We start from the raw sequence: 26,982 nt of genomic DNA on the forward strand, positions 1-26,982 counted from the left end.
TATCTTCACCTCCTCTCATTTCTCTTAATATCAACTGCGTGTTTATTTAAACAAACAGAAGGTGAAACACGCGGTAAATAGAGGAAGATTAGCATCTATATAGAGAGTGGGGAAGAAACAGCAATTTTTCATCAAATTTTTAGCCTCTTCTCCTCATCATTTTCTCGGCCAAAAACACCGCGAGCGCGAGAAAATCATGATGAAATAATAAGGCATCTTGACCATTTTTCTTTGCTTTTTGTTGCGCTTCTCAGACAGTTAAATACAAGAACAAAAAAATCCTATAACAACCAGACATAGAGAAAATGTACCATTAATGAAATTCAGCGCCCAGAAATTGGTTTAATATCAACAAAACTTTCCTCATTTCGATTTTAACTCTGCGTTGCGGCGTATTTGCGTAAACGAGTCCAAATGACGTGATGATAACATTTGTTCGTGACTCGGTGGTAATTTTGGAGTTGTGTGTGGCGGTATTAGGAAAGCCCTCCTCGATACAAGGGAAGGATTTTACCGCATATTCGCAATTTCCAACCCCCCATTTACTTAAATACACAACTTTAGCTACAATCCGATGAAATACAAATACTCTCTCACTCCCTCTCGTGCCAAAAACATCGATTTACTCACAGGTACAAGAATTACACCACTCAAAGTGGGAGTGAAGTATGCATAAAATAAGGAGCGAGAACCTTCTTCTAATATAATAATTGTTCAATTTGCAATTACCGCAACAGGTGAGTTGCACGAGAAGGAAAAATTTCTGCATACGATGTTCAGAAAGAGAGGCAATAACGAAAAAAAACAGCGTCGGATAATGAGACTGCAAATGACATTATATATGCACCACAACTCATTACAAAATTCACCGGATATTCCACTTTACTGTGGCACATTAGAAAAATTATGAAATACCCACATTTCAAAGTGAATATCGCGCCATACATTTTGCCAACAAAAACGAGAGTCTTTTGACTGCAAAAAAAGAAAGAATTACCATAGAGATGCGTTTTGGGCTGTAAAAGACATTTTCATTACTCACTTTTCAGCACTGAAATCCACAAGGAGAAACCTCCTTTTCCTCTGTGCAAATCACCAACAAATTGCCCACAATTCTTTGTTGGCCTACGTGCAGTTTGTGATTATGCAAAGAACACAGGCAGTGCTGTCACCATTTGTCTTGCTATTTCACTTTTATTACCTCTTTTTTTCACAACCTTTGTGTGCCACAATTCATCATACGCCTGATGATGCAACAGATAGAAGATGCGACGATGAGAAATTATAGAACAAATTGTATTTAAAATCCCCTCTTGAAACTTCTATCACTCCATTTTTCACGCATTCCATTTGTGCATGACAATAAATATATCATTGTTTTACAAAAAATATACATTTCCCACCGACCAAAATTAAAATCACATTCTCAAAATATTGTATTCTCATTGTCCGGACAACGAGAAGTAAAACAAGAGACCGCAGAAATGATGAATTGAGAGTGGAGAAAAAACCCCGTCGAAGAGTGAAAGGGACAAAAAGTAAATTCATTTCAATTTCATTGAAAAGTTCCCTTCGTGGAAGTTATAAAAGAGAGAAATAACTGAATTTTATGCTGTCTATGCGTAAATATTCCGCCAAATGGACGTGACGCCGTGATTGACAAACCGTGACCGATTAGACAATGACTGTCCATCCACTTTGCTATGTATATTGCCACCAAAAGTGCCTCTTTTTTCCATCCACACACAACACAACACGTCTCTCTCTGGGCATGCACAGATGGGCAGAGGGGGTGCGCTTTGTTGTGAACGCATATTGGATATTTCACTTCCTCACCTGAACTTCCTGTGAACCGACAGACGAGAGTCTCTTGACTCCACAGCGTGAATCATCGTAATTGTACAAGAAGTAAATATTTATGGAAGCACAATTGAGCATTGTAATTATTACCATTTGTCTCTCGCACTATCTTGTTCTTTCCCTGGCTCTGTCTCTATATGCTTTATCATTCAAGACGCGCGCGCACGGCGGTGAATTCGTCATAAAACCAACCAGCCATCAAAATATATATATACGATGATGCACGTCGGTGAGAAGATTGTGGAGTTTGTTTATTAATTACAAGATGTTTCCCTCTTATCATCGCACAGACAGACTTTGTTTGTCCACCCTATCTTAACTTAAGATTCCCTCTCTCAACACCTCCGGAGAACACAGAGTGAGAAATCACACACATTCTACTCACCTCTTTTGGCGCATGAAAAGTGTGTGCAAATGTGTAATAACCAGCATTATAATTAGACCTTTTTGTTTCTCATAAATGATCATTGGCGTGAATTTTACACACAAAACCATCCGCGTCCCAAACTCCAATACACACAGTCGCAGTGGTGGAAAATCCATGGAGAAAAAAGCACCTTTTATATATGTACATGTTGCATGCGACGAATGAAATTCCCCTCCCATCAATTAAGTCAGTGGCGCATGCGGTTAGTCGCGGTTTGGCAGCCAACGGGAATGGATTAATTTTCCCGCAGTGATTTTTCCACGAAAAACCAAACCACCTTTTTCCACCTCTTATCGTGCAATTATCAATTTTGTGTGTGTTTGTGCGTTTCCCAGACAGTTTTCCAAACCCTAAAAACAAATTGAGACTTTTTGTGATTTGACTTAAAAAAAAAATACAACAAAAATCTCTTGTGAAGTTTCGTGAAAAACACTGGCGAGCAAGTGTAATTATCCCCATTTTTTCCAATTAAATAACCTCCAACTGAACATTATATTCAGCGTGGAAAGTTATGTAAGATGTATAGAATTAAATAGTAATTTGAGAATCTTCTAAGATGATTTGCCATTCAATATGACATGAATTCACGTGACAGCAAATATGAGAGATTATAGAGATTCTCTCTCAGATTGTGACAATATTACAGTGAATTAGTCACAGAGTTTCAAGGCATGATTATGCACAAAAACAACCTGAAGATCAACGAATCGGAAGCATGTCGTTACGGATTATCCAAAAGACCATCGATCATTGCATGAAAATTTAATGTAACACTTCACCCTCTTCACCCAAAGTGTGTGCTATATTCATAAGAACCATTCTAAAGACATTGTCACGCGCCTCAACACGAAAAATTAGCAACTTTGTGAAACTCTCCCTCCTTAAGCATCACGGTAAACATCTCAACAGGCACAATTTTCAGCGACGATGGAACAATAATTTATCATCCTATTTGCTCAAGTGATTTGTACATGGTTGAAGATGATGAAAACAGCCCCCAAGATAACACCATAGCCAAAATGACAGTGTAGAAAATTTCCATTTTACCCAATTGACACTATTTCGCGCTGTGTGATATTGTGAAAGATGGTATAACAAGTCAAAGAACAGTGAAATTACATTTGACTCTCCGCCATGGCGACAGAGTCTCTCCCTCGGCGACAGACAATAGAATATTTAAAATATTGCAACACATTATTTTTTTTTGTACATATATCTACTTATAGAGTATTTTACATGGTTGCTACAAAAGATCTTTTCGTGATTTTCTATTGGATATGCAATCATTGACCGTGAAGCACGGTTTTTGTACATCCAAACTCACCGACACTCTTTTGGTTGCTTATATTCTTCTAAATGCGAGATGCTTTTTTCTCTCTCCTTCTCTCACGTTCAATTCCAGCATCGCGCAAGTACACAATCAAGTGTAATAATAAAAAGCACCCACAAAAAGAAGCGCATTCCATTTACTTGCCATTGCGCTGATTTGTTTGCAAGTTTTGAGAGAAAGAACGCAGGTGAAAGAGAAATATTAATCTCAACCAATCTCACTGTCTTGCCATGGAAAATTTATTCAAATATTTGCCGCAAATAAATTCAAGAAGTAGGGCTTCCAGCGAGGTCATCAGATTTTCCTCAAGATGAAGGAAAAAAAATTGGAGGAAGAGAAAAGAGCGCCAAGAGTGCATTAATGGATGATGCAAATATTTGATATTTACTCAACCGAATTAATATGATAAGCACGAGAGGAATCACTTGAATGCAGCAAAAATCAATATACATATAAAGTCTCTCATTTTTTATCCCCCTCCCGCTCCTCCTCCCACTTGACTAAATTCCACCATCGGATGGTGGAATTAATTTAGAATGCAACTGAGCATTTCATGTAATTTCTCTCACTCTTCTTTCCCAACATCTCGTGAACACTCTCTCAACACTCCGAGATCCATTGCTAATCGACGTGATCTTGGGCTTTATTGATTCAATAAATCACTGGAAATCAGATATGTTTTGTGGGAAGAAAGTAGAGCAGGGAGACTCAGAGTTGAACATCAACAGGTTTTTCCACATTAGATTCTAATATTTCAACTTAATTTATTCACTTTTAGCAGTTTTTTACCCGAAATATGAATATTTTATATGTGAATTTATCATTTCGTATGATAACACTGTGACTTTGTCAAAAAATTTCAACACGAGTCAACAGAATTTTCAGCAAAAGCTTAATTAGCGACTAAAAGCACAAATTGGCACACAAAAATGGGTCAAAAGAAGAGAAAATATCTACAAAGTTTCTCAATTTCACAGTATTTAATTGAAAATGATAATTTTCCTTATCAACGTGAATCGAAACGCACACAGTCGCAGTGAATCTATCAGTTGTGCAACTCTGGCAGTGAGAATGCAAACACAGAGTGTAATTTCCACCTGACTTGTTTACCTCCCAGCTGGAGAATATCATTATACAAATGAAATAAGCTGGCAGATAAGGAGTTTTCTATCTCCAATTTATCTCCGTTGCAGAATCGGCGAGGGACACTTCAACTACGTGGATCGAGTGCGCTTGCGTGAGCCTCATAGTTTCAGTGGACCAGGCAGAGGATCCGGGTGGCGGCAGAGATCCTTCTCCAGCATCGATCTCTCCACCAGCAGCGGCCGCTCACGCGACTACGGCGGATTCTACGATCTCTACACACGCGTAGACACCGGTCGTGACTACGAGGACTTCTACGCAGTCAATCACAAAGGTGAGAGCCACATCGAAACTCTCTAAAGCGCCGGAGAAATTGCATATATGAATTGTTTGTGTCTGTGTGGAATTTCTTGCAGCGAGAAAGGGCGATTCCATATACGATCACGTTGATCCGCTATTCAACTCTGGCGGCGTTGAGGCGTGCAGTCTGAGACGTACACGAAGTTTGGCTGTAATCAGGGAGGAAACGTTCAACGATCTGCAAATAAGTGGTGTCCGAACGCGACGCTCACAATTAATTCCACGCGCCAAATTGGTGGATAGGAATTTCTTTCAAGAGAGGTGAGAAAAGTCATTAATCACCCCACTTGACATTATATGCTTATACAGTCTGGGTGTTTTCTCCCCCATTTTCTCTTTTGCACATACATAGATATAAGGCGAAAAAGGACGACGACGACGCGGCAAGTGCAAGAACTCACACGTCGCAGGAATCTGATGAATTTTATGCAAATCTAAAGCGACTCGACACATCAACTCAGCCCACATCGAGCACATGGCAGAACGAGAAGAGTGACTTGGACAGTTTAGACTCGAGCTACTTCAAGAACTCCTCGCATCAGGCATCGCTCGAGCTCAACAAGGATCAACTCGAGGGCAAACATCTCGAGACAGAAATCGACATTCACTGCTCCGATCCGAGGATTCTCGCAGACACCACAACATCCAATTCCGACAGCGTCCCAGATCACTGTCCAGGTGAACCGGGTGATAAGAGCTCTCTGCCGGAAATTCAGCTGTTGGACGACATTCTACAGACGGAGGATCAGAAGATCGCCTCGCAGAACAACACATTGAAGTGGTTGAAAGCCAACGAGCGCGAACACGGTGAGGAATTCCATCGCGAAGGAATTCCCGAGGAGCGCTCAAAGCTCATCATCGAACTCAACAGTGACTCGACAAAGTTCCGTGACGATCTCAAGAGTGTCGTTTCGTACGATTCCATCTATCTGTCCTCGGAGACGAGTGATCGACAAACCGTGATCAACGAGAGTCTGTGCGATCCACTGCCCGAAGTGACAATCTCCTCAGGCGATGGCACAATTCACATCACAGTGGATGACTATGATGAGGTGTTGAGCAGAAGTCAATACGTGGATCCACGAATAGCTGACGATTTGGACACTTTGTACAGTCAAGTGAACAAATCAAAACCTAAAATTGTCGGCATCGAGCACAAGACTTCAGTGACAAATCTCACAACATTCTCAGACATCTCCAATCGCGGCACACTCGAACGATTAACTCTCCTCACGACAAATCGCCTCTTGAACGACAGCAAGATCAACAGGGACATTCAGGGAAAACTCGTGGAGAATCACTATTGCAGTTTGCCGGACATAAACATTGGAAAGTGCTTGAGAGCATCGGAGAGAATTGACGCCAAGTTGCGACTTTCGTGTGATATTGAGGAAGAGAAATCTATCTACGATTCGATATCACACTTTGGAAGAGCGCACAAGCGACTTCGTCAGCGAGAGAATTGCGAAGTTGTAGTCTTGAATCCAATATCAATTGAGGAACAACCACGAGAAGCGCCCAGTATTGAAGTTGAGACGCCAATCAAGCAAGTGGAAGACTCAGATTCCACCACTGAATATCTCAGTCAATTGGGTTTGGACACAGAGGCACAGCAGAACTCCTTGGACACCTTCTCGGCAGCTTCCGATCAGGAGTGCTCGATAGGATTGGGCCAGCAGACGGCGTACGCTGTGAATATCGGTGGGAAGAAGGTGATTGTGGACGAAGTGGATAAATTGCATCTGCAAGAGGCCGAGGAACGTCTAAAGTCAGTGTCAGTGAAGCGCTCAAACAGCCTGCGAGACAGTGAAGTGCTGAAAGGAAGCATTGAAGAGAGGAACTCTGAGATTAAAATCTTCATCACAGATACAAGTGGTGAGACAAAGGAAGAGTGTGGAAATTGTTTCCCACCAAGTCCACCACTCAAGTGTCTGCCCGAAGAGAGTCTTCCCTGTTCAGAGGATCAAGCAGACTCTGGCACGCAAGACAACGCGTCAATCATCTCTGAAGAGGAAGTGTTCAATGCGCGCCCGATAAAGGTTGTGGACGAGGTGAAGTCACTCAATGATAGAAGTGCAAACGGCGTCAAGGAGGATTGTCTAAAGTCAAAGGTACTCAACGGGAAGCGCCAAGTGGAGATGCCTCGTCCGCAGATTCTGCACATTGTTGAGCCGACGAAGAAGACAAAACCGACGGTGTCTTTCAATCTGCAGCCGCCAAATCCGCCGCCGCCGCCACCGCCGCCGCTGCCTGAGCCAAATGCCGACGAGATTCAGCAGGAGTTCCACGACAAAGTCGACTCCATTCGCTGCTACTGGTCCAAATTGGCCACCTCGAGTGACGGCGAAGACACCGCGACGGAGACTGAGACGCGCTCGCGCGACGAGAGCGACTTGCCACAGCTCACCTCAGTGGAGAACATCGTGAAGACAATTGAGGGCGATGTGGGCGATAAGAAAGTCTTCAACTCGGGCAAATTCAACGGTGAGAAGAGCTTCTGTCCCACCGTGGAGATCATCGAGCTGGATGGCAAGACGCAAACGGCAGTGGTGAAGGCCAAAAGTGCTGACAATGACTTTGATCATGTGCGATATAAAGTGATGAAATCAGACACCTTCCAGAAGAATCTCCTCACACAGTCGCGCCGCGAGGCGCAATTTGATGGATTGATGCAATACCTGCAAGACTACAGCTTTCAGGTATGCTGCATTTTATCACCTCTCTTCCCCCAAATTTGCTGGCGCACATTCACATTGTGAAGCACCATTATTATTCAGACTCACAAAGTGAATTGCCAAAGCGTAAGGGAAGTTCTCTCCCACTCTCTCTCATTGCCTATTTAGAATACTAAAACATTGTGCGGTGCATGGTAACATTGACGCGGGGAAAAGTGTGTTAGTACAGCGAGATTTGTTGTGTAATTATTCAGTTTAATCTGCAGGAATTGCTGGCCAACAATAACGTGGTGATCATTGAGCCCGTACGCACGAAAATAGAGAAAATCAGTGATAAACCCGTGAAACACCACCGACCGGCGTGTCGGATAACAGGAGGTGCGGGCAAGGCAAATGAAAAGGGTAAAAATGGACTCAAGAGACATTTCTTTTATCACCCAGTTAGGGTAAACAAGGAATTGATTGATGAGGAATTGCCAACGCCCGACACAGTGAGAAATGTGCGAAAGCTCTTTGAGGGTACATTGCGTATGAGAAAGGATCATCATCCGTCTGGTGGTGGTCACAAGGCCTCACCGGGCATTGGTGTCAAGCATACCGATTGCCTGAGGAAGAAAACATTGAGGTATTTAGCTATTGACACATCATCTTACGACGATGCCCGTGGCAGCATTAGGAAATGGGACTCTGCTAGTCTTTCAAGTGGCATCTCCAGCGGCGACCTCAGCTCACCCTGCGAGTGCACCGCCACCACCGACCACCCCGACACCCTCTTCACCGCCGACGGTCACAAAGTGATCCACTACTCCAGCGAAGAGAACCTCTGCGATGACGAACTTTGTGATACACACTACGTAAGTCAGGTACAAATCTTGTCAGCAAGCCGCCTTACAAACTCTCCTCCCGCGTCCACATCTTCAAACACCCCCCGAACAATCTCCTCTCTCTCTCTTACCCGCCCCAACAGGACGTCCTGGAGAAGATCCGCGAGCGCGGCTCCTCTGTCACGTACTACGGCGGCCGCGTGGTGGACAAGAAGTCCAGCGTCAGCCCCATGACGAAGGCTATCATGCAGGAAATCAGGGGGACGCAGCTCAAGTGCGGCGCTTGTCAGCCCCACAACTGCCCACAGACGGAGGAACTCACCGCCAAGTTCCAGAGATCCGACAACAATTATCTCGGTGAGCCCGCCCACCAGTCAATTAATTAATCACCCGGAGATGACATCAAAGCCATTCCATGCCGGTCATTAGAGATGTCAGTGGCAATATATTGAAGGCAGACAAGCTATTAGGATAGGATTTATAAGCTCTCAGTGGCGTAGAAAATATAGAGTGTGACAAGGCTTAATAATCATGTTGTTCAAGGATAAAAACACCATTGAAAGCCATGTTGTCTCTTCTCAAAATCCTCCCCTCAAGATGCTGACGAAGTAAAATACGAAAAATGTAATCAAATCTTCGTGTTATTAGTGAGATTAGAAAAGTGAAAAATACAGAAAAAAAGTGTGAAAACCATTTGTTAGAGTCTTTAGAGAGCAAGAAAAGAGCTTCATGAACAATGTAGAGATGAATGGTCATTTATTTAAGACTTGGAATTGAAGAAAATACGTGCAGAAACATCGTGAACTTCATTTAACCCAATAAATCAAGTGCAGAAGAAGATTAACGCACAAAATACACTTATTTACTAGAGACAAGAGATATGAAAATCATATGAAGACGATAAAAAGCACGAAAGTTCGCAAAGCTCTCGAATCTCTTCTACTCTAGCGATTCACTTTAAGTGGTTTCCATAAAGCCTGGCAATCAAAAGAATCTCTCTGTTCACATATAAACCCCATTCATTTCATTCAACTTTTCATCTTCATACCTTGTTATGTTCTACACCAAAACTCACTTTTCATTTGTCCGTCTCATAAATCATTCACATTGCGAAATCTCAATGGCAGAGAAAATTCTATCACGAGTGAGTGAATAAAAGCCCCTAAATAGAATTTCTAGAGCTTAGGAAGATTACGCTGTATATGGTTAAAATGCATTAAACTTTAAACAACTCTTCAGCAGAGTTTAATATTCCCAAATTTCATCCTGAAACTATGCATATTATCTTGAAAATATATCTATAAAGCGCCAACGGCAATATTTTCCCCTTTCGATTTGAGAGGGAATTTTTGACAGCGAGCGCAGCTGGGAAAATACACACTATCGCAATCTTAACATTCCAGGCACAGATTTAGAAAGTTCTTCTTCCATGTCATATTTACTCCAGACGCTCTCGAGATAAACTTTAGTAAAAAGCCATCTGAACATGCGGAAAATATAATTTATTCCACACACAATATTCTCCTGCCAACTGTGAAATATCTCTCCCATGTGCAATTGCGAGGCTGTATTAAGAAATTTCCATTTAAATTGTTAATAAATATCCTTTAAAATACCCATTCTGCCACAATGTGTGGCTCGAAGCATGGAAATTAAGGACTCTCTCACTCTCTCAGACTGTGGGAAAGACTCAACTTTCTTCTAGAGGACAAACTTTATCTGGGATAATGCGACAATTCTCGCCCATTTGATAAAGCCCACTCTTGGGATTGAACCATTTGAGCCTGCAAAACTTGCTAATTGCTCCTCTTCTGGTCTCTTCTGCAGGAGTCAAGTTCAAGTTGGTGAAGTCCAACAGCTGCAGCAGTCGCCTGGAGCTCGTGGGCACGGGAAAACTCAACACGCCCAGCCGGAAGCCCGATCCGGATGAGCGCCTGAAGGAGAATGGCGAGGAGTCGCTGGATATTCCGGAAACCGAGCAGTCGGTGAGGACAATTGTCGAGCGTCTGGAGACGGGAACAATCCACCAGAAGCCCGTGCCGCGGATAATTGAGTCGAAGTGCATCGAGAAGATTGACGAGAACAAGAGTCAGGACGGCACGACGATGACCATCAACAATCAATTGACGGAGGGAAAAGGCGGTGATCATCGTCTTGGACCTGTTGAGCTCATCACTCAAGTCACCGTGAATAATCACATAAGCTTCTGCACGCCAGCAGCCAAGGAGGCGGCGACAAAGACCAAAGTGTGTCGCAACAAGAACGTGGATTTGGCCTTCAGCATGAGCAACAACCACAAGAGTCAGCCGACACCAAAGCCGACCAAGGATAAGGAGAATCACGCGAAGAAAGCCTCGCAATCACTCGAGAACTTAGTCAATGGGCGCAGCACAGAGCAGACTTTCCGGGACATCAAGGGACACTTGAGTGAATCCGGCAAGGCCAAGATAACATATCGCCAGCAGAAATCCCACTCAATCGACAGCGAGACGCACAGCACGCCGGTCATGAGGAGATTCTCCGATCACATTCTGTACGATAAGAACAGCGCAGACAAGGCGCCCGAGTCCACACCCACTCAATCCCTGGGAAATCTCCAACAGACACCCGGCAAGATGGTGAAGTGGGGCACATTGAATAAATTCGACGAGAAGAACTATGTGACAAACGACGTCAAGCTGAAGCAGAAGAAAAAGTACGACGAAATGGAATTCGAGGAATTCGAAGTGCTCGATCCCAATGGCGAGTGTTACGACAGTCTCAACAGTTGCAAATGAGACAAGATAGTCCACCCCCTTTCCCCACCCTCCCTCCCTTCTCATTAGCATCAATCATTCTTCAACTTCCATCGCTTCTCATCATCCAATGATTACGATTAAATGTGTAGAATTTATCCAAAGCGAAGAAGGAAAAAAAAGAACGAATAAGTTTAATCAAATTGAAATGTATCAGTATTTCTTCCCTCCCACTCACAATTTCTCTTTACTGTTTTATTTTTCCTGTTTAAGTTATAATTTACCAATGAAAAAAAAATGGAAGAAAAGAAATCACATTAGAATATTGCATAGAAATATTTCGGTTGTGGTTTATTTGTTATCCTTTTCCTCATCAAATGAAATGCAATTCAACAATTCATCGCGTATATAAACTGTCCAAAATAACATACATTTGTACTACATATTGTAACTTCCTCAGTGAGTTAATAAATCAATTTGTCAATCCTACTCAGCCAACGAGCATTCATTGTAGATAAAACACACAAAAACACATACACAGATAACATATTGAAATATGGAAATTTCCAGCGCCAAAATCTCTCCTTCTCCCTGATGTTTTCCACGTGCAAAAGCTCTTCTCCAGCATTTGAATTCCTGGCTTTCATGGAAAATCAATAAGAATTTCATAAATTCATAAATGGTATGTTTCTCTTCAGTCAACACACGCGAATTGATATCGAAGATGGAAAAGGCTCAAATGCTTTCACCATTCGCCCAGATAAAGGAGGAAAATTGATGAGAGGAAAGAGGAAATTACATGGGAATACTCCAATTCCCCAGGTCAACATTAAGCAGAGCTTTTTAGACTCCATCAAAAGGTTTGCTCAGGAACACTTTTTTGCCATTCTTCCAGAGTATTTGACATTTAAATAATTCTGATGCTCCAGTGAATGATGATATGTCAATGATGAAGAGTTGAATTGTATTCTAATGTCTGGGCATTAATTGTGAGTCTTAAAGACGAAAATCAAAGGAGTAAAAATGCTTTCTTTAGTTAATTAAAAGACATTTTTTTTCACAATACTTACACCATTTAATTCTCTGAACCTTTTAATTATCCACTGAATTCTAAAGCAAATGAAAACTCTGGGATAATTGCACACTTCGAGCTCCTCATTGTCTCACATTTTGAGGCAGATTTTTTCCTGATTAAAGAAGCTCGGAAGTTTCGAATTAATTTCAAGGCGTTTAATCACTTTTCTATGCAAGAAATTACTCACAAAATTATTTCATAAAATGTCGAAAAGTCTTCATTTCAGTCAGTAAAGATAAATAATGAAGAAGTGTTCAAAATATTTGCGTGCTCTTAAACGCTCTTCCCCAACAAGATGAAACCTCAAGTCAGAAAAGTTCACTTCACGCAAGAGTTTGGAATTAATACTTGATGAATTTTCCACTCATGCACGCTCAAGAGATTTCTCCAAAATCAATGCAAATCCCTTGGTTAATCAGTTGTCCGCATTTGGCAATCCCACAGCACATAAATGGTGAACCATTGGATTTTCAGACACGTGAAAACAGCTGTGAAACTCATTACCAAATTCAGCAATGCGAGTCATCAATGCCGTTTGCATAGTGACCAAATCAAATTCATGAACTCATTAGCAAGAGTCATTATGGCAAATGAGGTGATAATGCACATCATAAATCTGATAGACTTCATGAGCTTTTTCGCTTCAGCCCTTAAAATGCCAAGTATTTATGGTAACACTTACACTAGATTGAGTGCCATTCAACCCCTCATTCGACGGAGTTTTCTCTCATGTCTCTTCGTGGAATTTAATTGTGAGAGGCTTTTTGTTGAGCTCACAGCATTCCAATTTGTCGTAACACCCCCAAAACCATTAGTGAAGTTGTCTTCCGTCAAATTAAATTGAAATCCCCTCTTTTGCCAGCACCAGACACACACCTCGTTGTACAAAATTCACCGTGAAAGATGCTCACTTCATTGGAAATGTGATTGAGTTGGGGTTATTTTTTACATGTCTCTCTTCCATGGCATTCACGGTAAAATCGCGTCTATCACACGACAAACTGAAATTGCACTCACGTGCACAATTGCAATCCATTCAGAGCCCAACAATTTGATCCAAATGAAACAGCAGCAAATCCACTCACCTTCTACATTTTTAGGTGCACTTTGTGATTGGGATTGTGTTGTTGAATCTGGCGAACTCGATGAGCAATAGTACCTCTTTCCTCGTCGACACCACGTTTCCTGCAAAGAGAAACCACACAGAGTCCGTGAAGTTGATCGATTCTGTTGTCAAATTACAACCGCACAAAAAAAATATGTCATCAATCTTGGAAAATAGTTTCCCTTTGAGCCCCGAATTTCCCATCACATCGTCACACAGTTGCAATGTCCAGTGATATAGAAAATAAAAAAAGAAAACAGGGATCGAGGAAGGGAATTATTCACTGCTTGTGTGGAGTAAAAGTTCCCCAGAGGAAAATTGCTGCCAAATGGACTGAATCCACCTCAAACCAAATGTGACCCAATCCTCTTTTAACTCACTTTAGCATTTTCATCCATTACACAGCGCCAAAAACCCATATCAAGAGACCTTTAATCTGATTTTCAACCAGTGGACTTTTCAACTAACTATAACAGAAATTGCATCAATGGCAATATTTTGATTATCACTCTCTCTCTCTCGCTCTTCATAACATTTCCTTTGCGGATGTTACAAATAATTTTCCACACTGACCGCCTCTTTTGCCCTTCTCACACTCACACACACACACACACACGACAAGTGAAATCCCTTTCAGGACGCATTGAAGAGGAAAAAATTGTTAATAGAAGAAAACTCACTTGCGCATTTTCCTGCTGTTCCCGAGGAAGAAGAAAAAAACACATTTTGTTATTACACGTAAAATATCATTCAATTTCCATTGTGCTTTTTCTTTGGAGACCCACTTTTCCCACCCATATTCACTTTCTCATATCCATTTCTTTTCTCCTCCTTCGACACCGTTTTTTTTTCCTTCCTTTCACCTGTGCGAAAAGCCCAGCAAAGCTTCCTCCTCATTCGCTCCATTATAACACACCAAAAAGCCATGTCATACATTATAGCGATAAATACAGCGAAATATGATGCTCATTTATATCATTTCCCATGTCATCGCAGAAATGTAATCAATGATGAAATTATTCACGCACTTTTTTCCTCACTGTTATACACAAATTCCACTCGCCTTATCACAAAACAAAGATATATATCCAATAAAACGTTCCACGCTTTTAGACGAACATAAATATGGGCCCGGAAAAAGTTACACAATGATTATATTCATGGCTTTTATCGCACTAAACTCACATGCAGTCAACAATCTGCCCTCCATTTCTTCTCGCCCTGTCGAGACTTTGGCTTGTTTTGCCCAATTTATCCATTGATTTTCCGGAAGAGATCGATAAATTTGATAATGAAGACGAGTGCGGATGATAAAATATACACATCAAAGGCACTTGGCGAATGTGTAAATGACAATTAGTTCACATGTCACGTAACGAAGCACTCTCACTGATATTTCCTCCCAATATATTCAATGTACATTGCAAGCTATAGCAAATATATTTCAGCATCAGAACTTCCCAAGCGCTGCCCTTTTATCAGCACAGCCCATCGCTTATTCATGCCGAAATGAAAAAGCGGAAATTTCACACGAAACACCCAGGAAAATTCAGGCACAAAGTGAAAACGACACAGAACACCCTTTTCAGATCATCGGATCCACACAAAATTATTCTGTTATTTCTCCCAACAACACATTTCCGTTCTTCGCACTTTCAGCGCAGAAGGCGAAGAAAGAATTACAATCAGCATCCAGAGTGTCGAAGGTGGAAGACAATTCTGAGCAGATGTTTAAAGACAGGAGGAAAAAAGCACGGAAATTTTGTTTAATGATTTCAGGTGTGCAAATGTTGGTTGAGCTTTGAAATTACAACAAAGAACAGTTTCTTTCCTTTCGCTCTTTATATTCAAATTTGTCATCACTCAGAGAAAATTGCGGGTAAAGCGACGTCATCATCTTCTGGTAATGCTTTGAAAATTAATTATGCTCATTATGAATTTTATTACGTATCACGAAGCTTCTGAAAACGTAATATTTTCAAAAAAAAAATTACTTACATACAAAATTTATATCATAACGCTTCGTAATCCACATTGAAACCGTGAGAAGTCAATTCTTAATACAACAAACTACGTCGTAGTTGATCACAGAACATATTTGAGCTTTTTACTCCTTTCAGACCATGAAAAACAACTACGCACGTAATTAATTAAATTCATTCAAAGTTTAGACATAATAATAAATGTTATTACGGAGTAAATGACGCCGTTATTGATTTTTCACGATTAGCGAAGCTTCATTTGAACTTGATATTACGTTTATGGATTATTCGTAAGTGTTTATTGGCAACTGATATTGAGTTCTGAAAACTATTAAATTTTTCTCTCAGTGCAGATTTGACGGGAAATCCACCTGTCATCAGATTATGTTTTTCGAATGAAACAGATTTAATCGGATGGGAATATGAATTCCTTTCTTTTCCTATCAAATTCCTCCTCTTCCCAGCATTAGAAGATTCATCCCAGATAATCCCTCTTCCAATGACTCCGTATTCTCTGTCTCGTGGAGGAAAAAGTAACACTGTCTCGTAAGCTTCTTCGCCTTGAGAGATAAGAAGTAGAAAGAACAGATTTCACTACGTTAAACTTAATCCCTTCACTAAGCTTCCTTCAAGGCAATTGGCAGAGGCAGAGAAAAAAAAACTCCGCATCTCAGCTAGAATTTTCCTCTAAAATTCCACCCCTAATTAAAATGTACCAACAAAATACTGCACAAAGATCCCAACTTCAACTTGCAACCGAAGTTATCTTTATTCATAACTGGCGCAGAGTGCTTTCGCCTCCCGAATACATTACAACATGTTTGGCAAGTATATTTTCTCTCGTGCGTTATATATGTATGAAACACCACCACTGAAAGAACCACTCTTCTGCCCTCACCTTTTATGCTCTCCCACTTCGCTTTCCGTGGTAAATTTACACCCCGAAAGCGGAGAGACGAAAAAAGCTTACGATTTATTTTCTAGAGCAAACACTGACACACATTCTGCCACGTGAATTTTAATAGTTGCCAAGTAAAAAATTAACTATTTTCCCTGTGATATTGTGTCACTTTGTCGTGAAAAATTTACACACAGGATGTCATTGAGCTCATCAAAAATCTATTTACTCCGCTTGTACAGGATTTTTGCACAAATTTCCCTCCACATTGTAATTGAGTCGCGCTGTTGCAGTGAATAATTGACAGTCTGTGTCCAAAAAGCTCTCCAATAAGATTAATTACCAGGGAAAAGCAGCCATATACTTCACTTAATGAGTCATAAGTTAATGGTCAGGACAAATATTCCTCTTCTGAATTCCACACAACAAAAATCAATATTTTACTTTATCACTTTGACAATTTTCTCCACACTCTTAAAACATTATATACATTTTTCCTTCCCTGAAAGAAAGAAAGACATGTTATTTTTCTCGCTTTCCTTCTTTGCCAACACACATTTTTTTCCTCTCGCGTCTTTCTCTCGAAATAAAATCATACATTTGCTCCTCAAATTCAACTCCACTCATGTGTAGAATATACAAAATCGATTTTTCCCACCATCGACATGTTTTTTTTTTATATGTATGTTATATATACAATGTTCAAAGGACCCACCAAAGAAGAAGAAACTCTGCAATTCACCAAAAAATCACCACTCGGATCAAAATCATTCTGAATTTCATGTTAAAATATATACATGAAATATCAAATACAAAAATTGCATGAATATTTCTCGTGGTTTCTCATTTCCAAAACTCTCTTTCGCTCTCTTTCAATTGCAATTCAACCAATTTTCCAACCTCTTTACCATTTTATAGGCAAAAAGCTAATAAATTTTGCAAAAGCAACCCACAAAATTTGCTCTCTCTCTCTTCACTGGCATATATATAAAAATTTTTCCACCCCCTCCGGAAGAGAGTACGAGAAAATCCACCCTTTTATACATAATTGGGTTAAATATTCCCCTTTTCTGTGGTGGATTACGTTTTCAGTGTACGATTTACAGCTCTGTTTCTGTTGCATGCCACACACATAATGCTAGTTCAAAGAGCCCAAGAGATTTCTCCCCACTCGAGTTCTGTGCTCGGAAATTCAACACAGAGAACTCACACTTTCTCCCAACTGATAAAACTAAAAATATATTCGAGTGTCGGCAAGGGTGGAAAAAAAGCCAATTCAGCAGACAGAAAAGCCTCTTGGCAGAGACACAAAAACACACCAGAAATTCGCACATTTCTATAGAAATCTAATTCTAATAATTCTGCATAAAAGAATGTTGTTTGGGTTTAACACTCAAATACAATATTATTCCGTTCTCATCAATATTTATCTCGCAAGTTGAGCTTCTGTCTTTCCTCCTTTATAAAGTGATACAAAATAATTCGACAGTGCCAAAAATATACGAATAACTTACAGTGTATAATTACAACGTATCGATTGTGTGAACTGAATCTCAATTTATTCCAACATAAAAATAGCACGGAATACAACATTTCGAAAGCTCCATAAGTAAATCACATTTTCCTCAAATCATCCCCATGCATATTCATTGGATTAGAATGTGAGCTTTAGAGCAAAATTGCGCCCTGGCAAAGTCAAATCCCTGGAGATTAAAAAAGTTCTTCGTCTTATGAATTCCACTTTACGCAATTCTTGTTAAAAATTTATCAAACATTTTTTTAAGCACAACGTTGAGTATTGATTTTTCACCATACTGAGGATTTCTTGTTTTCTCCCCAAGCAATAAACATCCCGAAAGATGCTAAAACGTCTGCCCTGAAGCATTTTCCCTTTATACAAACAATTTTATTTGGCATTTGCATAAGTTATGAGAAAAATGTCAACTTTATCGATTTCACTGCGGACTATCTTTTGCAAAGATATCCAGTAAAAAAACGAGTCAAATCCTTCATCGTCTTCCCTGGTAGATCTTCACCGAGGGAAAAATGCTAAATCACGATATTCCACCTCAAAAGGTCATAATAATAACACTCGAGCCAGAGAAATTAAATGTACAACAATAAATAAAATAACAATCTCCAAAAGACGACAGACGAAAAGCATTAAGAATATTTTTATTGAGATATAAAAAAAACAAATCCATCCATTCAGCATAAAAGCTCTCTTGTGCTTTAATACACAAAGAAAAAGCTTTAAGAATCTTTCTTGTGTGGATTTTTTTTTACATCATAAACAACATTTTCATTGATAAAAATGTCTGATTCTCTTTGCAATTTGATCACGAGTCAGAGAAGATTAGAAAATGAACGCAAACAATGCAAAGAATTTATCAGAGACTGACCTCTGACTGTAATGAAAAGTGTGTACAAGCGATGCTATTAATAGTCTCTTACTCATTATCACACGACGAGCACCGATGTCTTTGGGGACTTTCAATGCTCACGTTTTCATGTGCTCTCTAAGCTCCGTCAAAGCATCAGTTTTCAACGCACTCTAATCAACTAAAATTGATTAGTCTAACGAACAACGCGGTGAAAACGGACAAAAAACCACCTTCGGAACTTATCGAAAGTTTCACCGAATTTACAGTGACGACAAGAAGATTAAACACATCAAGTCAATCAATAAACACCAAGTTTGAACATTCTTTATACCCTCTCAGGAGAAAATACAATAAAAGTTTACCTGGCGGAAAACTCTATAATACCGAAATAAAGGAGTGTCGAAAGTTTTTGACGAATCTTAATTTTATCTGTGGTGTTTTTAGTGTAATTCCATCTTCTGTGCGCCGCTCGTGCTCTTCACATTAAGACCATCTCCTAAATTCAATGAACAAACTTATTTAAGCCACTGAGAGGAGCGAAAAGAGGTGGAAAACTTTCCAACACTCATGTCCCATTTTCATATACCTTTTTCTCTCCAACCTTCTTTTTCCTTCCCCTCGAGAATTCACTCACAACTTCCGCACAGATCCACCCACTCGAAACGCCATCGTCACCGCAATTTCACTTCCCCGCGCGCGCGACGGCTTAGCTGAACGAAGAATCCCAAAAATCGCGCCATGACAATCATTTCTCTTCCAACTCTGTCTCTCTATCAGTTAATTATATCAGAAGAAATGGGACATTAATAAGGAAAAAATTAATTGCGCTCCCATTTAATATTCCTCCGCCTCACACTCCTCTTCGTCTCTATATCTAATAAGAATGAATGACAGGAAATACCACGAGAGCAGTGTAACCGCCGAATGTGCTAAAATGTCAGGCAGTTTTATGAAGTGGAATGATTTGTCATGAGAAATTTTCCTCATCGCCAATTTTACGATGCTGCGCACTTTTGAAACTTTCATCACGTAACAAGGACACACTCTGCGGTGTAGTCTATCAACAATTTAATGTTTCATCATACGAAAGCGCTCAACATAACCAAATAACGCTTTCCCCGCCCTTGCCAAGGGTGAACTTTTAAATGCATTAAACCGAGAGACAATTCCTCGTGTCTAAATATTCCGCAATTTTCTCATTAGTGTGTGGCATTGCTCTAATGACAACCTCTCGGTTTTGCGTCAACACATTCCCATTGATTTTATGACAAGACCATTCCATTTATGAGAATCTATCACAATTTACTATACTGTCAAATGCAACATTTCCCTCAAAATGACATTTGTATCGTCTTCAATATTCTTCCAAATAACACTGTGAATTTATGAGATATTCAATGCGAAGCTTGCCTTGACGTCTTTAAGACTTCAATAAGAAGAAACTTGATAAGAATGCGACTTGAGATATTTGCAAAAGCGAAACGGTGGGCGGAGCATTCTTGTGGGCGGAGCTTCGAGACTTTTCCCTTGTTAAGACTGTATAAAGCCAAGCAATCTGCAATCTGATCATCCTAAAAAAAGTTTGATGATGTTCTCTTCTTTAAAGAGCATTTATTGTCCTTTATCAGTCTGAGACTTTTGCCGTCTAGATGTTCTGTTTGCTCGCAAATGTTTCGGAAAGAAAAATAGCGAAACATTAGAACTTCTCTCGATCTCTTTCAGAGCTCATAAACTCTTACTGTATAAATTTCATGAACCTTTAAGGTCGAAAGAGAGATTGTGATATCAAGAATTCTCATACACGAAAGGCATTTAAAATACAACGAGTGTGCTTTAATTTTTATCAATCCACTAAAAATGACAATTCAATATTAATTTCAGCGAAATGTGTCATTTCCACTGTCGCTGCACTGTGTTTATTTTATAGAGCGATAAAAATTTACAACATTCACGTGATTTGCTGTTTTGAGACTGACTGACTGAGTTCACATTTTATCCGTCTTCCCAAATATTCACACTGACTGACTGAACGTAGATTACGAGGTAATTGCATAGCTGAGAAGCACACTGAAAACATTCTTCAAGAATTTCACCACTAAACTTATTTAGGATGAAACACTTCACTTAACAATGTACAGCACATTCCCAAAGAAATGCAATGCATCTTCAAAAGTATTTCCCTACCCGCGGAAATATCATTTTCCACGAGAGCTTTTTATCTTATGAAGTTCAGCAATGCAAGTGGAAAATTGCAGTGAAGCAAAATATTCATGTTCAGTCATTCATGCAGAGATATTTTCATGTTCATCCTATATATTCTTATGTCTCCCTTTACATTGCAAACACCAGCGGACAAATTGTATCTTTCTCATGAGTTCACAAGCTAAATTGGATATTTTGCTGGCAAAAACACACACATTCGCATGAATTATTGCCCAGAGTTGCACGTTAAATTCCCCAATGGACGAATAACTGAGGACAATTTGACGAAAATCAATACAGCAGAAGAACAACTTTCTATTCTCCCAAAACACCAATTGCAGGAAAACTTCTCAATAACACTTTAAAATATTCAAAATTGATTGAAAAGTTCGCCTTTCAAGCCTTCTTTTTTGGAAAATGGGAAGAAAACTTTCATTAACACCCAATTTGCATATTTAAAACTCCTCGGAACAACATTCAAAGCCACATTTTAATTGTCAGATGTTTAGAAAAGTCTCCAAAAAGTCCATTTGATGAACATTGACGTATGAGAAATCGCTGAAATGGAAAATTTTCCCACAATCGTCATCACAAATGGATGTGAGAACATATTTTTTCGCAAAAAGTCTGACTTTGACTCAGCGAGCAGGTTGAAAAATAGAATAATCTCGCGGGAAAACTAATTTTAGATCATCTTTATGAAGTCTCTTGCGTCTTCCTAGCTTCTCATGCGCAGCCAGATCACTTTCAATTCTCAAATTCATCCTCTGGCTGGCGAAGGAAAACCCCAAAACTCACTGTTTTTCTCTCTTTTCTCCGCCCAGCACATCAGGAAGACACGATTATTCAGCCATTTCGCGTGGATTTGTTGATGCCCCGAAGAATTGAGGGGGGAAAATTTTAAATTTATGGAGGATCGAGATGGTAGAGAAATGTGCGAAGGATAATGCGATACGCACAATGTCATGGAATGGCGAAGTTCATCCCTCAATTGGAAGGCGGGACGCAATTGAGAGATATTCACCCCCCAAAAACGGTCCGAGAGGGAGTTTCTGGGGACCCGAGAAACTATCTCATTGTCTAGCAAATTTCCCTCTGTTTCACTACATATTTTTGCCTTTTTCACAATCCCTCCGCCCATTTGTTATTCAGTCCTCGAGGACTTCTTCCTCCTCATCCTTATCACAACGGCAAAAAGAGCACTTGTCGTGTGAAAATTCCCATTTGACGCGTCTCTCAAGCAACACTGTCTCATTTCACTCATCGTACATTTTCTCCTCTTAATTTGCCAATGGAAAATATGTCACTTTTGCACGACGGACGCGACTTTTGATCCACTTTTCCACTCCTCAGCAGAGCAAACACACGAGGAAAATGTCCCTCATTTCTCCACGGGAGAAATGCGGAGTATTTCACGAAAGCACCTCGTGAATGAATAATGCACTCTCCAAAATGTGCACAAAACTCCTCTCGTAACGAGGAAAAGTTCAATGATTTAGAGAAAATGTCCAAAAGGTGGCTTTTCCACGCACATAAAGCATTTAATCTCAGCCACAGTGCGTACATAAATTGGATTAAATCTTCAAAAGCTGCTAAATTTTCCCCCCCACACAGAAATCTCTGTGAATTCCAGTGACAACCGCAGAACCGCAGCAAATATTTGGAAAACATGCGAGATTCCGCTGGAGGAACGAATTGGGGCACTTCAAACATCTCTGCAGAGATGCGCATGGACGATGATGTCTGCGTTTGCAAAAGGAGGACAAAAGGAGTCCCGAATAAAATGTTTTTATCTCGTCGACCCTGACATTGGATACACTTTGACGCAGCTCTATTCCATCAAGCGGATTTAACCCTCGTCTATTCGTCTATTAGAGGTGTCTTTGAGCATTTCTTATCACTTGCTTAGAATCCTTCCTCAAGATTTTGTACATTTGCTAGTACTTTTTATTAAAGACATTTCATTTTGCATCAATTTATTGTCAAATTCCACACATTTTCAATGCTGTTCTCATTCTGCATTTTTGCTTGGAGAAATTTATTATTCAGGCCTTTAGTATGTAGACTTATATCAATAGCTCATAAAGAATTCAAGAATGCAATATATTTAAATATTAATGTTGGAAGAATGTAGAAAATTTAGTATAGAATTTCAATCAATACTCGTAATTTTATTATACACAAATTATTCTTAGACAAACTAAAAGAATCATTAGATGAAGACAAAATGCTCAATTTCGCTTTACTTTCGAAGCTGACAACATCCAAATTTTATTCAAATCGCGTGTTTTTCCACCCAAAACGTGATGATCCACCAAAATACACTCATAAAGTTGATGAGATTGAGAGAAATATTTCGAAAAATAATTTTCAAATGATATTTCGCCCATATGACATGTGTTAATTGGGCGGTTTTGATTGCTTCGCACGCCAATAATTCTCTTTTAAGGTCATTCACCCACTTTATTCTCCCTCGTTTTACACTTTTATCAGATCGCAAAATTGAAATGAAATTGAAAAAAAAATCCGGGCAATATTTTGGCGATAAATTGATTTCGGATAAAACAATTCGAATTTCACTGAATCGTAAATCAATTTCAGAAAGTCATGAGCAACTCTTCGGCCAGTGATTGGCCGACTGGAGCTTTTGTCAACGCTGTCAGCCAATCACTGGCCAGCTAAGCGAAAGCTCCTCGAGGCTCGGAAACAAAATGCTGCTGATAAATCAATTGAAATCTAATCAGATCGCAACTTTTGCTACTCTTGTGAGTTTTGCACTTTCCATTTCGTCTGATAAAACTCGCGTCCTCCGTCACTTCCACCTTCCGCCACTCTGTTTACCTATTCGATTGCCTTTTGTGCCGATAAGCGAGCGAATTTCCGCAGGTGCCTCTATAAATATTCGCGGGACTTTGGCATGCAAAACAGAACCGGCTGATAAGTCATGAATCACTCGCCGCACAAGTCACTCATTCTGGGAATTTTCTCACAGATTCACGGCCGTCTTTTGGGGCCCCAAAGCGCAGATGAGCTTTCGGCGGCGGTTCAAGGCCTTCTGGGGTGCTTTTTCGCCCCCCCACAAAAGCGCCCTCCGACGCCAGATTGTCCGCCTGGTCGCGCCCGTGCGGCTGCGAAAACACACCCTTTTTCACGTGCGCCCCCGGCGAGGCTCCGCCGACCTACCTTTCGACTCTCCTGGGCGCCAGCCAATGTTTTTAATCCAAAGCGTGCCAAGTCGATTCTCAGTATCTGACAACGTGCAATTTGGACCGACATTGCGCGGCGCTACAGCAACATCGCACGGAACAGACGGGGGACACTCTCAAGCATTTAGGGGGCCAATCCTTCTGGATCGTCACGCGACAATTCACACGGAAAACTCCTCACTCGACGGCACTCGCTGCACTGGCGGATTTTCCGACACAAACAAAAAAAACCACACCGCTGTCATCGGCCTTCGTGTGACCACCGCCGGTGGAAGAAGTGGCGCTGCGACTCCGCTATGCGCGCAGCGACATCTGCAGAGAAGCACCGTGACTCGAGAACCGGCGAAGATTCAAAACAGAATCGCAGAGAAGTGAGCAATTGAAGTGCAGAAACAGCAAGAAAAAATGAGTAATTTTCCACCTTTTTATTGTCAATAAAGGGTTTCCACATGATTTTTTTTCACTTAGTATCCTCTCAAATCGATATTTTTTTTAGCACATTATTCATTATTTACACCGCTCAATTGTCGCCAAATTAGGCATTTTCTTACACCTCTAAACTTCCCATTCATTCTCACTGGTTTCGCGCTTTCGCCTCACCTCCTTTTCCTCTTTTATAAATCTACAATTGATATTAATCTCCTGTTCACCATTCTAAGTTTTATGGCACAATTTCAAGTTATGGGATTATTTTTTGCATAGATTTTTCGATTTTCTTTATGATTTTATCCTTACATTTTAGACCATTCTTTTCCAAACAAAAAAAAACACTTTCTCTTTTCAAACAATTCCCCGATATGTTATTCTTTCAACCATATACATTTTGAAAAGACAATTTTTGTTGAATTGCACACGAAAAATCTCTCCCAAAATTGTGATATGTACGCGTGAGAGAGAGACTTTTTGGCGCCAATTCAGTGAAACTTTAACGTATAGCTTTCCATCCATGGAAATTCAATCAATTTTGTGCATGAAATTGACATGAAACTTTCCCTGATCCATCCAAAATTCACAATCTCTGCCATTCACACACTATAAAGGACAATTAGATAAAGCTAGAAAAACATGAGGATAAAGTACAAAATTCTACTGTTTGGAAGAAATTTTGTTGATCTATTCACGAAAACTGCAGATGATGCAAAAGTCTGCTTTTCCCAGAATTACATTTTACCACTAAAACAAAAACGCTAAACTTTGCACGGCAACTTTTTCAATTTTTCAATGACTCACAAACAGTCCAGATTTGCCTGCACTGGAGCGGCTTTTCCCGGACTTGGGGGGAAAATAAACTATTTTTTGAGAGCTCTCGAGGGATTTTTTTTCCGGTCCTCTTAAAAATATTCGTTGTCCAAATGGCAAAAGTAAAATTGGCAAAAAGCTGAGAGTTTTTCCCACTATTTTTTCCTCGCCACACTGACTAGAAAAACCTCCGTGAAAGAGTGAAAGCTTTCAGCATTGCGATTATAACATCAAGCATTTTCCATCGCATGGCTTTAGAGGAGCTTTTCTACACTGCGCGCGGAAAGACATTCAAATTACTTTCCCCACACTTTCGACGTCCCTCAAAGTGAGCGCCGCCGGAAGAATATTGGTGTGAAATGCATTTGAGGGGATTAAGGCAATCAGGGGATTAAGTCGAGGAGTCAGCAGGACGGAAAATAGACAGGTGGACGGTTTTCGCGCGCCTCTCTCGCCAAGGGGAAGATAATATGGCTCAAATTCGTACAATACTTCTTGTCGCTTCCGCAATTTGCATGCAAAATCTTCACTGCGCTCAGATTTAAGTATTCTTATTGCGTTAAATCAGCTTAGGAACGTCTAATAACCGAGTTATAACCAACTGACAACCAATTAACAACTTTATAATAAGAATTTCCAACGAAAATGTGAAACATCAGCTGAAAATCACACTTCTTCAGATACTTTCGATCTTCAATCCTAATAAATTTTGAGAAATATTTAATAATCTTCCTAAAAACCTCACAAGAACAAAGCAATGATTAAGTTTTCGATAAGAAATTGGTAGTAACTCTTGTAATAGCCCTAAAATTAGCAATTATTAGTGGCAAAATGGATCAATAAACTCTTAAGATCGATTAATTTGGACAATTTTACTATTAAGTTTGATTGGATCTAGTTAAGATACTCTAGAAAAACATTCTTCATCAACTTCTCAACACTGCCGCGGAACTTTACACCACTGTCGACCATAATCTCTCCCCCTTGCTCCTCACTCGAGTCAATTCTCTGCCATTTCCTGCCACTTTCCCGCCATTCTTTCCGCCCAGGGCGGAAGCGCGAGCGAAAGCGCGCGGGTCAAAGGAGAGCAATTTGCATCATCTGATGGCCAGTCGTGTGAATAGCATTAAGTAATAGCAATTAAATACTTTGTCGGCCCGAGTAAATTGGAAAGGATAAAATTAAGCTATACAGCGCGGGATATAATATATACCCCGCAAATAAATACAATTAGGCTCTCCTCGGCTGGCTTCCCGGACAGAGGCTCTGCGCCCCCTCGGCGGGCGTCTCCGCGTGTTATGACGTCGTCGACAGATCGTCCTTTAGCCACTGCGGAATCGGCCGCGAGCCCAGCTTCTTCAGCAGCTTCACCAGCGCCGTGTTGTGGCTCAGATAGTACCTGAAAACAGGAGAAACGCGCTTTAGTGCCTTTCAACAATGCATTATGCTCCAGCTTTTCATGTTCTAAACTGGGTTTTTGACTTGAAGAATTTATCTAACCACTTGTCTTGGTCAGATATTGATTACATTCTAATTGTCTGCTCTCGTTTCAAAGCTCATTCGAGGATGAAAGAGAGCCAAAGAGGCCTCGTTGCCT

At 40.4% G+C, this 26,982-nt stretch overlaps 3 protein-coding genes across 6 annotated transcripts in view; 1 reads left to right on the top strand and 2 right to left on the bottom strand.

Moving 5' to 3' along the window:
- The window catches only part of LOC132260414 (calcium uniporter protein, mitochondrial), a 43,151-nt gene extending 18,613 nt beyond the window's left edge, over window positions 1-24,538 (bottom strand). The window contains exons 1-2 of the mRNA XM_059758494.1: window positions 24,124-24,538; window positions 13,455-13,554 (exon numbers count right to left, since the gene is read on the bottom strand). Coding sequence (XP_059614477.1) covers window positions 13,455-13,554; window positions 24,124-24,216 — 193 coding nt within the window. The 5' untranslated portion in view covers window positions 24,217-24,538. The remainder of the gene's footprint in view (window positions 1-13,454; window positions 13,555-24,123) is intronic.
- LOC132260406 (protein javelin) lies at window positions 4,817-11,783 on the top strand. Of its 3 annotated transcripts, XM_059758481.1 has the most exons (7): window positions 4,817-5,034; window positions 5,117-5,321; window positions 5,413-7,759; window positions 7,990-8,113; window positions 8,177-8,598; window positions 8,703-8,916; window positions 10,387-11,783. In XM_059758481.1, exons 3-7 carry the CDS (start codon window positions 7,199-7,201, stop codon window positions 11,334-11,336), a joined length of 2,271 nt encoding a protein of 756 aa, XP_059614464.1. In that variant the 5' UTR covers window positions 4,817-5,034; window positions 5,117-5,321; window positions 5,413-7,198; the 3' UTR covers window positions 11,337-11,783. The 3 variants fall into 3 exon arrangements, with proteins under 3 accessions (XP_059614464.1, XP_059614462.1, XP_059614463.1); XM_059758479.1 differs by having other exon boundaries at window positions 7,990-8,598; XM_059758480.1 differs by having other exon boundaries at window positions 7,990-8,589.
- An 18-nt stretch (window positions 24,539-24,556) lies between the features above and the next one.
- The window catches only part of LOC132260407 (bifunctional heparan sulfate N-deacetylase/N-sulfotransferase), a 57,725-nt gene continuing 55,299 nt past the window's right edge, over window positions 24,557-26,982 (bottom strand). For both annotated transcript variants that reach the window (XM_059758483.1, XM_059758482.1), the window contains one exon: window positions 24,557-26,784. In XM_059758483.1, coding sequence (XP_059614466.1) covers window positions 26,682-26,784 — 103 coding nt within the window. In that variant the 3' untranslated portion in view covers window positions 24,557-26,681. The remainder of the gene's footprint in view (window positions 26,785-26,982) is intronic.

The sequence above is a fragment of the Phlebotomus argentipes genome, unplaced genomic scaffold, assembly GCF_947086385.1.
Source record: "Phlebotomus argentipes unplaced genomic scaffold, Phlebotomus argentipes genome assembly scaffold_18, whole genome shotgun sequence".
In the NCBI taxonomy this organism is placed as follows: domain Eukaryota; kingdom Metazoa; phylum Arthropoda; class Insecta; order Diptera; family Psychodidae; genus Phlebotomus; species Phlebotomus argentipes.

Bases quoted from the DNA above. Each gene is read 5' to 3' on its own strand.
- LOC132260406 (XM_059758479.1), top strand. From the start codon at position 7,199: ATGCCTCGTCCGCAGATTCTGCACATTGTTGAGCCGACGAAGAAGACA. The intron at 7,760-7,989 runs GTATGCTGCATT...GTAATTATTCAG, and splicing joins TGCAAGACTACAGCTTTCAG to TTTAATCTGCAGGAATTGCT. The intron at 8,917-10,386 runs GTGAGCCCGCCC...TCTCTTCTGCAG, and splicing joins ATCCGACAACAATTATCTCG to GAGTCAAGTTCAAGTTGGTG.